Source organism: Anoplophora glabripennis, unplaced genomic scaffold (genome assembly GCF_000390285.2).
Source record: "Anoplophora glabripennis isolate ALB-LARVAE unplaced genomic scaffold, Agla_2.0 scaffold67, whole genome shotgun sequence".
In the NCBI taxonomy this organism is placed as follows: domain Eukaryota; kingdom Metazoa; phylum Arthropoda; class Insecta; order Coleoptera; family Cerambycidae; genus Anoplophora; species Anoplophora glabripennis.
In genome coordinates, this window is record NW_019416806.1 from 1,105,465 (window position 1) to 1,117,777 (window position 12,313).

General features: G+C 32.5%; 1 protein-coding gene across 1 annotated transcript; it reads right to left on the minus strand.

Annotated features, from left to right (window-relative positions):
* Positions 1 to 218: 218 nt before the first annotated feature.
* LOC108918026 lies at positions 219 to 9,523 on the minus strand. The gene is made up of 4 exons (XM_018724864.1): positions 9,333 to 9,523; positions 9,085 to 9,215; positions 7,844 to 7,997; positions 219 to 877 (listed from the first exon to the last, which is right to left on the minus strand). Exons 1-4 carry the CDS (start codon positions 9,475 to 9,477, stop codon positions 621 to 623), a joined length of 687 nt encoding a protein of 228 aa, XP_018580380.1. The 5' UTR covers positions 9,478 to 9,523; the 3' UTR covers positions 219 to 620.
* Positions 9,524 to 12,313: the final 2,790 nt, after the last annotated feature.

Genomic DNA, 12,313 nt, shown 5'->3' on the forward strand with positions numbered 1-12,313 from the left:
GAGTTAATTTTGTCCAAAAAATTGTTTTAGGAAAAATGTCAAATTTATGTGATTGTATTGCGCGACTACAGTATATTATCGTTTATCGTTTCTTCTAGGACATAAACATATTGCAGGCGATTTGACGTGAAGTGTTTGTTTCCAAGCACCTACCAACTATATTCCCAACTAATCGCTATTAGTGAGCACTTTTGGTTAAGAAAAAATACTTCCACAAGTAGTTATTATCGTTCTTTATTTTTCCATATTAGCAAAATCCCAGTTAAACAGAAAATAACCAATATGCTACTAATTAACAATATCAGACAATATGAAACAAATGAAAATGTTACATTATAATTTGATATCATTTATGGATATTTTAGATCTAAGTCCATTTAACCTTATAATCGTGAAGATTCGACACAGTTTCGGACATTTATAGGGTATGCTGCATTTTAGATAAACTTAACAGTAAAAATAACAGTTGAGATTATTTTCATTTAAATTTAATTACCTGTCTGACCATTTAATCTTAAGATACATATCTTGAGAGGCCGTTAAAAAAACACATGGCAGAAATAACAAGTAAAATATAAAATACTGATATTTTATTCTGAAGAGTGTACAACGTTTTCCACTCATGCGATACATTCCACGTAAGGCGGAGGAGATGCAACAAAAGTTGTTTTGTTGTTTGAGGTTCCTACTCCATGTAGATCACACACGTGTCGGTCGCTAGGCACGTAAGGCATGTGTGGCAATCTGTACTGAGGGTATGAGGTACTGGAAGTGTTTGCCAATCCTCTGTCAGAATCAAGGTGGAGTGGTGCGTCCTCTTCTTGAATCAAGCGGTGACGGAAAGTGTATATCACACACATGTTGTAAGTCATATACACTGAAAAAAATTGGTTTTACTAGAAGAGTTCAACAACATTCTAGAACCCGAAAACGACTGTTATTTTTATTGCGATTTTATATCGAATTCATGTACTTATCGTAAACAAGATTGCAATTTTTTTATCAGCTTCTTAACAAATAATTAATTTTGATATCTCAAGAACTGTATTGATGAAAATATTAATAAAAGATAGTACTTCAAAATTCATTATTTATATTAATATAAGTATAAATACAGTCCCCTTCATTTGAAGTGCTACAGCAAGTTATTTTTAGGCAGTTATTAGTAAATGGGAGAATAGATCAATTCCCTTGGCACAAAGATTTAGGATTTATCACTAAATTATGAAGAAATGCAGGCATCATACAAAATGTTTGAGTAATCATAAATGTTAAAGGAAAAATTGGGTTAGATGATTACGGATCTAAGTATCTCTTTAAAACTCATATTTCTTTATGGAAACTTCTATATAAAACTTATATTGCGTTTATGTTTTATTACGGTTATCAGCAAGTAATTTAAAAAATACAAATATTTGTCTAAATTCCATTTGATGTATGGTCTACATAAAATTTACAATAAAACAAAGTTACAATAACAGAAATGTATACATCAGGACTAAAGTACCTTTAAGGTATACAGGGTGTTTCAGTTCGAGTGAATCAAACAATAAATAATTCAAAATTGTCTTATAAAGCAAGATTCTAAGTCTCACCCTTTTCACTTTACAGGGCCCTATTGCTCCTTAAAATTATATTATTTATGAGAGCTTTGGTAGGTATGCTTATAATAAATTGATTAAAATTTGATGTAGTATCAACATTTACACACGTGAATAATTGACTGTAAAATTTACACATTTTTATAGGTCAGTGGCGTAGGAATGGGTAGTAAAGCGTGATTTTTTTACCCAAACTTCTACGCCAATGACCTAATAATCATTTGCGATTCATTTTTAGATTCCGTGGACAGTTCAACATAAAAATGGTATACTAGTTGAAAATTGGTATAGTGTACCTCAGTTGAATGTGCGAACGTTCTTCTGATCTAAGAAATTTAGTTTCTTAAGGATAGGAATTAAATTTTAAATTGATATTATTATGTCACGTATTAGAATTCAAAACAATATTAAATAATATGTCTCTACATCGGCGAAACAACTGGTAAATTTTAAATATAATCCCTTGTGTTTTATTTATTGCATTCGTAATGTGATGAATTCCGAGGGTCAATTCTCTCTCTTGTGAGCTCATTTTTATGTTGCACTACAGTGCGGTGGACAGCATATTCAATGGCACCTCCATAGACATAATATTGTTTTGAATTCTAAGTTAATACGTGACATTATAATAATATGACTTTAAAACTTATTTCCTATCCTTAAAAAACTAAATTTCTTAGAGCAGAAGAACGGTCTCACTGAGTTTGTCGGTAAAACGATACACTATACCGAAAGTATACTCTTTTTATGTAGAATTGTCCACGGAATCTAAACATGGATCCGAAATAATTATTAGTTCATTGGCGTAGAGGTGGAATAAAAAAATCCCGCTTTACTACTCATTCCTACATCACTGACCTACAAAAATTTTACAGTAAATTATGCCCATGTGTTAACATTACAACAAATTTGAATAAATTTATTATAAGCATACCAAAGATTTCATAAATAATATGATTTTAAAAATCGACCAATACGACCCTGTACAGTGAAAACGGTGAGACTTAGATCCTTGTGTTATAAGAAGGCAATTCTGAATTATTTATTGAGTTCTATTTGTGGTTAAAGTTTGGTTCACCCGAACTTAAACACTGTATAATAGATCTTATTACATGAAGTTAGTTAATATGTTCAAACTTCTTTTTCTATACTTAATTAGACGATCTTAATTGACATCTAAAGTATGTTTTATATCTGTTTTATTTATATTGGTGTATTATGTAGGTTATTTTTATTTTCTATTAAATTTGTACCTCTATTATACTTTAAAATTATATCACCGCCTGTATCTGAAAATCGGTAGGTTGGTACTGAGATATTAAAATAGTATTCGTTGGAATTACATTCAAACAATTAAGCCTATACCTCATTTTATTTTGACATTGAACGGAATCGTAAACTATACGATATAGGTTCAAATTTAGACTTACATTGTATATTTTCATCAAGTTCCGCTACCCTAAAAATTCCTCAGTTCCAAAGGACCCCGCACAAATCTTATGGAAATTGGGTCCCGGTAAAATTCCCAGAATTCTTGATATGTGATAGAGTTCATCATACTGGTCAATTGTCTCAATGGCCACAAAGCTCAAAAATGGATAGTTTGGCCGGTACAGAGCTTTAAAGCTCCGAATATCCTCCACGGATTTATGTATATGCGCAGTGTGTATAGACTTTTGAAATAGCCTATTTCATTTTTTTTATTATCTAGGTTTATATTTTTGAGGTTGCTGAATTCAGATCTGTTGTTAGATTTTCAAAATTGACAGTTGGCAGCTGTCAAATAGCTGTCAATGTGCTATAATAAAGCCAAAAACTTGTTTTTTTATGTTTTATCTTTCTTTTTTTTTAGTTCGATAAGTTCAAAGACGATATCAAATCAATAACAATGACTATCGGCAGCTGTCATTTAGCTGTCAACAATTCTTCAAAGTCCGGTAATAAAGTCAAAAAATTATTTTTTGTTTATAACTTCAAGTTTTTTAGATAAGTGAATATAAATATGATATAAAATTATGTAGTCATCAGCTTACAGCTGTCAACAAGCTGTCAACTAACTGTCAAAATGCAATAATAGAGCAAGTAACTTATTTTTTGTGCTTAACTTTGTGGATAAGAAATCAAACATGATATAAGTTTATGACATCACTTTTGAACTCAGTGATCTAAGCAACTTAAAGCTTTTTAAAAAAAGTAACTTTTTGACTTTATTATTGCATTTTGACAGTTAGTTGACAGCTTGTTGACAGCTGTAAGCTGATGACTACATAATTTTATATCATATTTATATTCACTTATCTAAAAAACTTGAAGTTATAAACAAAAAATAATTTTTTGACTTTATTACCGGACTTTGAAGAATTGTTGACAGCTAAATGACAGCTGCCGATAGTCATTGTTATTGATTTGATATCGTCTTTGAACTTATCGAACTAAAAAAAAAGAAAGATAAAACATAAAAAAACAAGTTTTTGGCTTTATTATAGCACATTGACAGCTATTTGACAGCTGCCAACTGTCAATTTTGAAAATCTAACAACAGATCTGAATTCAGCAACCTCAAAAATCTAAACCTAGATAATAAAAAAAATGAAATAGGCTATTTCAAAAGTCTATACACACTGCGCATATACATAAATCCGTGGAGGATATTCGGATCTTTAAAGCTCTGTACCGGCCAAACTATCCATTTTTGAGCTTTGTGGCCATTGAGACAATTGACCAGTATGATGAACTCTATCACATATCAAAAATTAAGCGAATTTGACCGGGACTCAATTTCCATAAGATTTGTGCGGGGTCCTTTAATCGAAACAAAAAGCATTGTCTTGAAAAAAAATAAATTATTTGTTAAAGGTTTACTGAAACAAAATTATGCAAAGATAACTTGAATAATTTACATAAATCTAAGGAAACTATCTTTGCAATATAGACCATTCATTGCTGGACACTCTATTGATATAATAACCCGATATATTCTAACACCCAGTTTCACAATCTGTGGTTAATTAGCAGTTAATTCCTTACCAAAGGTTAACTGCAAGTGAGCTGTTTCACAACTTCAATGTCTTATGGGTAAGTTGACCTGAAGATTTGTGGTTAAAGTTAATCTATGAAGGGGTAACTGTCATATTAAAAAAATAAATCAAAAATGAATTTTGAAGATTACGAAGTATATGCTTACAGTAGTGATGAGAAGGTCAGGAGACCACGAATTTTCAGGGGAAGGCCAATTTTTTTTTGAAGAATATGACACAAAAGACTTTTTCACAAGATTTAGGCTTTCCTCAGGTACAGTAGAAAATTTACTAGAAGAAATACAGGATCTATTAAACACCGTTCGCAAAGGTACATATTTCTATATATTCTGAAAATTACAATACCTATTTTTTTTAGTTTTCTTATGTATCTCAATGCCAGAGAACAGCTACGTTTGACATTAAATTTTGTTGCCAATGGATCTTTTCTAAGAACTAGATTTCTGTGGAGGTAGTAAAGCCATAGCAAGTAGGGAGGTAAGAAGAGTAAGTTTAGCGACAGCAGGCTTGCGACCACAATATATAAAAATGCCAGAAGAAGAAGAAATCAACCAATATTGACAAGACTTTTACAACATTGCTCTATATCCAAGCTGTATTGGTGTAGTAAACTGTACCCACGTAAAAATCATATCTCTGGGGACTGAAAACGCTTAACTTTTGAGAAACAGAAAACAATTATTTTCCTTAAATGTGCAAACAGTTAGCGATCCTAATCTTGAAATTCGTAACATAGTCACAAGATGATTCAAGTTATGATGCCCACATTTTTAGAAATTCCGTATTAGGTATGTGCTTCTTTGGAAATGGGTCACTTTGGTGACAGTCTGTTGATCGGCGATAGTGGTTACTTACTTATTTCCTCACACAAATAAGTGGCTGTCACAAAATAAGTCACTACAAGTTATTTCTTCATCTTCTTCTAAACTTTGTCACTTGTCCATTGCAATAAATTCATAACGACGCTCTAAAAATAAGCTTAACCCCAGGTTGGCTTACTTGAAGAAGTAATCGCTGTTGTGAAACAATTCAATTGTTTAACCACAAGTTAACTCTTGGGTCAAAGTTACCTCACCAAAAAGATAACCAACGATTGTGAACTGGCCGTAAATGATATTTAAGAAGTTCGTTAAGTAGTTTATAGAAAAAAAATGAGGGAGCTAATTTTAATCAAAGCATACTTGCTTTTTAACTATTCGAATATGTTTTCATTTTACTGTCTAAAAAAACATAACTGACAATGAGTGAAACAATTCTAGTAGTAGTCTAATTTTGTCCTTCTTAAAACAGAAATTGATCTATCTCATATTGGGATTAAACCAATAATTCAAATGCGCTTAGTCTAGCAATGCATTCAACAGACTTCCAAGTGGTGGTAATGGTCATAATTAGTTAATGAGATGTCAAAAACCAACGAATTGTTGTTTGCTTTGTCAGCCAGGCAGCGCTAAATAAAATCAGTTCATACCAGATCAAATATAGGCTGGTATTAAGTAAGCTGTATAGACGCTTTCATAAGACTAGGAAGTCAGTAGGCTGATGAGCTAGGTTCACTTATCTGTAGATCTACAGAGGCATTAATCCTGCTGCTGCATTGCTAGTTGAGTTATTAAGATACATATGTGGAAGTGAGTGAAAGACGAAATCCAAACATGATGCCAAGAGACAAACCAAGAAGTTCTCAAAAGAACCGTCGGAAGAGTTAGAAGTAGACCTGCTAAACCAAAGCCGTAAATTGGTAAAGATAACAGATGGACTGTTACCAAGAAAATGTAGACTCGGGATGCATCTGAGTAGTATTGGTCTGGTAAAAGATAGGTTGTCTATATAATGCGCTACCTATTAGCAAGGAGAAGCAATTAAGGAGACTTTGTCCTAATTAGAAGCAGCCTAATTAGAAGGCCAAAACTAGATTGAGAAATCTAAAATGATGGACGCACACAATTGACTTTGTATTGTAATTTACATCCTTCCAGAATCGGTTCGTTGGGTCATTATATGGCCTTAAATTTCCTGAATATCTTTTTGTTTTGAATTTTTTTAATAACTCGAATATGCATTGATCTATTTTAATTGTTTTGGGGTATGGTAAGTTTTTGTCTCTTACACAATTTAGAGCAAGGGTCGGCAACTGGCGGACCGCGGTCCAGGTCCGGACCGCGGTCCAGGTCCGGACCGCGGAAGGTAAAATACTGGACGGCCAAAAATTTTTTGAAAGTATAAATTACTCAAATAAATTATTTAAAAAATGTTTTCTAGTATTTTACAATTGTGTGAGTGTGTGAGTTCTTAATGGTTAGTAAGCAGATTAAATTTGAGTCCAAATTAAAATAAAAAAATAAGAAATATGAATTTTTTTTCTGGACCTCGTTAAAAATTTTCAAATGTATCCGGACCCCACCTAAAATTATTTGACTTGATTTAGAGACAAAAAATAATTCTATAAAGTACCTACATATCTTGCTAGTAGGTACTGATTTTGTTTGATCTTAAAACGTATTTGTATTTCAATTCCGAACGAATATTTAAAAGGTTGCAAATATTGAAAGGCGCCTTGTAACATTGTATCGAAGAAATGAAGGTAGGATGTTACCATATAATAAGAATTGCAAAGATGGAAAGACAAATTTTGGATAGGACTGAGGAAACCCCCTAAAATAAGTACTAGATGCGTAGAAAGTGAACTGGGAGTTTCTACGGTCATCACTTCTACCCATAGATTTAGAAATGTGGTTTATTCGAAATAAGCAAACCTGCAATATGAATTTTAAAAAACGAATTTTATTTACTGATGAGGATATCTTTACAAGATCTAAAGTAACTAACCTTCACAATGATCATGACTACGCTGATGAAAATGAACAATCTCAGTTACTCAATCTCAGTTGTTAGGAATGTAATTCAATACCAGCTGGTGCATAAAGCCCATAGAGTTAGATGCTTCCTACAATATCATCAGTTAGACATGCGTTTATAGTAGCTACATATTAGTAGGCCACTTTGAGCAGGTAGGTACATAGGTAGGTACATGTGCCAGTAGACACAAAGTAACAATGACATTTAAAGGCGACATACATTTTGTGGATTATATCTCGTCAAAAGTGAATTACTAAATCGACTTATTTTGTGTCCAGGAATCTGTGGTTTCCTTTATAAACACATGTACATGATACTTTGTGTATATGTTTTCATAAAATTACTTACATGTAACCAGTATTGGTAGAATGAGGCCAAGAACGCTAGCTCCAGAGTGACTAGTAATCGTTATATATACAGCAAAGTAAAAGGATGAGATTTGTAGAACAACCAGCTCCATAACAGAGAATAGTAACCATCCTGTTAAAATTATTTGCTTCCTCTAAAAAAAATCAATGTAGAACATGTGCTGAGATGATTTTTACTGGTAGATAATTAAAATTTTATTAAATTGATAGAAGTATGGCTTTTCAAATAAATATTTCCCTTTTTTATACCCCAAAGGTCACTTGTATTATTAATAACTCGGTACGTTTTTACATTGTTATTAATTTACATTGTTATTAATTTATATTGTTATTAATTTACATTGTTATTAATTTCGAACAACAGCAATCAGCAACGTTACGACAAACTCGTGAAAACAAATGAAAAAAAAAGTTTTTCTATAATATTTTCAAGGTGATATTTCAAATATAGGACGTGAATCACAGTTCTTAATTTATTTTTCAAGAATAACTGAAGATATATGTTTGGAATTTGGTACAGAGCATTTTTTATATTAGCTACCTTAATGCAAAATATGAATAAAAATCAATCGCATCGTAATTAGAAGAGGATTATGCGAAGTTCAATTATGAAAAGGAGTTATTTGACGCTGAACAATTTCTAATAAAAAAATATTTGACTATTGAGTTTTATTTTTTTAATGTTTATTAGGAGAGGTTTAGCAACCATGACGATTTTTGAACGTTTTCCAGAAATCGATCATAAATAGAAAACAATAAGGAATAATTGGAAAGGAAAAGTTTTATCTACTATCAGACTACTTTGAATTCAAATGAATGCAAATTTGTGCAAAAGAAATCAACTTCCTCATGGTTAATGAATCTTTCTATAAAAAAAAAACTACAAACGTTTTATTTGACAATGGTCTTTTTAAATATATGAAAAATATTCTCTTTAACGTCAAATAACTTTTTTCAAACAGTTGGAACCTTTTAGCCCCTTGAACTTGTATACCAACTGTGAGGTAACTATATGTATACAAATCTTCAGTGTTCATTGAGCAATTGATTAAAAAAATTGTGGGTTACATCCAATATTTGAAGAATTGTAGATCCCTCAGATATGGTTAAAATCGTTACTCCTATCCTTTTTTTTATTATTGAGACGAGCAAAATCTACCCTGACTGTTTATTAGAATGTCACTGTTACACTCTCTATATTAAGTGATATCTAAGACTTACCTTAATAAGGCCAAATATTAGCCACAAATAAGCAATAATGTCTATTACTATGAAAAACATTATATCTATTAATATATGTGTGATAGGTTTTTCCTTAGTTTTATTAATTTTATGTCCATGAACGTAGTAACCTAGGAAATAGAAACAAACAAATCTGTTAATACTAAATGTTGTTATCGATAGTTGATGATAATCTTTAGTTTAGTCGTTAGCATAGAAAATAATTAAATAATGCAAAATATCTTTACCTCTTTTGCCTGGAGATGCTTCTATAACGACTTTGAAGAGGATTGCCAAACATAATATCTGAATAGCCAAGTTTATACATGACTGAATTAGTCCAACTTTTCTGAAGTTGTTACCAGTACACAGGCTACCTTTTAAGAGAAACATATTTTGAATGCCTCTTACACTTTAGGAGAAAGATGTTGAAATGAATGGTTCAATGGAGACCTGTTTGCTAGATAAGATAAAATTCTTAGCAGATGTAGCACTTAAGATAGATAATAGTAGGAGATGAGAGTATGTCAAATAAGTTGAAAATACGATGTATTATTGACAGATAACTTATAAGCGGTGTGGAGGTAGCTGACGCAGTTAGAGCAGCTAATATTTCGGAATTCAGCCGATGCAATTAGAAAAGTAAGAATATTAGAAGATAGAAGCATATAAAGGTGGACACACATGGAAACTGCAGAGATAGTTATAAACACTGACTTTTGGACATCTTCTTTTCCTAGTGGCTGGTTGTAATAAGTCCTATGGCACCGCGGCCTTATCAGGCCTATTGTGTGTCCCACTACTTAGTCCTATTCAGCAAGTAGTTTTCTTATTTTAACAAAGTCCAAAAGCTTCCTTGCCGACACTTCTCTCAGCTCCTTGGGTTCCATCTAGAGTCCACCCATGAGCGTCATTCAACTACGTGCAAATTTTGAGTTTCATCCGCCATCATCAGTTATATCGTCATATCTTCGGCAAACCGGACTGTCTACTAGCTTTAGCTTAAAGATGTTTCCCAAAGTGACAGTGTCCTGTTATAAGTCTCGTCACTCTCCTGAGCCGAATTTTATTCAAGCTCAGCAACTCATTTGCTCTTTCCTTCAAAGGAAACTTCATAAGCTCCTATGAATGGCTATGCCCTAGCCTTGAAATCCGGTACTTCCTATGTTTTGTCTCGGTCAGACTGGCCACACTGGGAGATGTACCGCAGAACGGCTCCGGGCCAATGAACTCTTCTCGGATCCCTTTCTAGCAAGTTCATTCGTTCTCTTGTTCCAACTAATGCCTTTGTGTTTTGGCACCCAACAGTCTAACTGTATTATTGGTAGCCAGTTCAGTCAGCATTTGTAAACATTCCTACAAACTTTTCGTTCCATCTGCTTTGATCCTCTATTCGAATCTCAAATGGCTTGTGCAAGTGAAACCGTGAAACTATCTTGTCAGATACCATCCCAAGAGTCGGTTCCGACATAGATGTGTCCATAATCCTGGAATAGGGACTACACCTCCAGTCGTTATTATTCCGAATACACCCCACACCTAATACAGGTTCAGAGAGTCCAGTCAAATTTCTTCTCCTGGTGACCTTGGACATAGTATGAGTGTATAATTTATATACACATACAATTTGCAACAAATTATGTTCAGAGTCATAAAAGTTTATTTCTGGTTAAGTTACCGGCTTACACTTTTTTAAATGGATAATAATTAGTTACTAATCCCTTTCAAAAAATTGCGTGAAAACATCACAGACAATTATAAAAACTGGTTTCTGGACACGCCATGTACTTACCAATTTTTTAAGAGAGGTCAGATAAGAACACCTTAAAGATATCGCTGTTATCTGCTGCACGATTTTCATACGTCAGAGAAACATCACACCTAGTCATAACAGTCGACTTCTGGATACGCTATTTACTAGCATATTGTTTGAGCGTAATTAGTAAAAAAAATAAGTTGGGAATTTGGAAAGGGGAATATGAAATCATGAAAAAAAGTTCAAAATTGACTGTTTATTTTCAAATAATCGTCCCCTTTAGTCTAGTTTAGGGTTATGGAATATCACAAAGATGACATGACAATCCAATGAGCAGTTACCGAATAAAATTCCGGTATAAATATCTCGAGATTCAAAAACCCAACATCAATAAAAAAAATTCGCATTGCAGCACAAAATTTACCTATTATACAGGCTGCGGCTAAAGTTACTTTGAGGTTAAGTATGTCTATGACTTAACAACAAAATGCTGTACAATAAACGTCAGTTTGAAAAATAAAAGTTTATTTTTTGCATTGGTTTGATGCATTTTGCTAATTTTTGGTGTCCAAGAACGTTGTGTCATTCTTCCATTTGATAAGATGTATTATATATTTTTAAATTTGTCCAAATTACCTTTAAAATAGAGTAAACAAATATACTACTATGCCTATAAATTTGTTAGTTTTGTGACAGAGAATTATTAATTGTAGTTAGTATATCCACTTACATTTTTATTCATCTGAAAAGCATCGGTCTTTTCCAGTATTCATGAGAATTCTACTTAGGCGGAAAAGGGCATATTTCGTCTGCCACTCATTTGAAAAAGGATGTATTTTACAGCAATCAACAAAACAAAACAAAAGCTCGCTGCTACCTGTTAATTGACATCGAGAATGCCTCCAAAGACCCATTACCCTCGAATGTATCATCCTACCCATTAGAAGCGCCGGAGCAATTTTCCCTTTTCGCTAAAACTTTCCTGCAATTGCCCATAAATTATTTTTAGCCTCTGATAAATCTGTTACATAGGAGGAATATAAGAGGAACCGGTTAATGTTTGTGAATTTTTATCGGTGGTAAATTCTTTATTTATCTATATACGATTGAGCAGTTTATTTGTTTTATAACTGTTATTGACTTTGTAGTACTTTCCTTCGCTATTGATAAATATCATAAGTTCTATAAAAACCGTACCGGCAAATTTTTATCAAGAAAAATATTGTAGATTGTGAGAGTGATTCTGGATACAAAACAACACAATTTTTTTTTATTAGTTTAGAAGATATTTCAGGAAAAACATTGTCAACAGGTCATCCTGAGGCTGCTATATATTCGCAAGGAGTCAGAATCAACCACTAGGTCATTTTTTTTACAAATATAACAGCATTACTACAAAAGTAAATCTAAATTTTTAAATATCAGGAAAATATAACAGAAAACAAAGGACACATTTTTAAAGGTACATGTGAG

What these genes read in the sequence shown, in the direction of transcription:
- LOC108918026 (XM_018724864.1), bottom strand. Translation starts at nt 9,477, where the DNA reads ATGTTTCTCTTAAAAGGTAGCCTGTGTACTGGTAACAACTTCAGAAAA. An exon ending in AGCATCTCCAGGCAAAAGAG is followed by an intron (nt 9,216 to 9,332) that starts GTAAAGATATTT and finishes TCTATTTCCTAG; the next exon opens with GTTACTACGTTCATGGACAT. An exon ending in TCTACCAATACTGGTTACAT is followed by an intron (nt 878 to 7,843) that starts GTAAGTAATTTT and finishes AATTTTTTTCAG; the next exon opens with TGTATATGACTTACAACATG.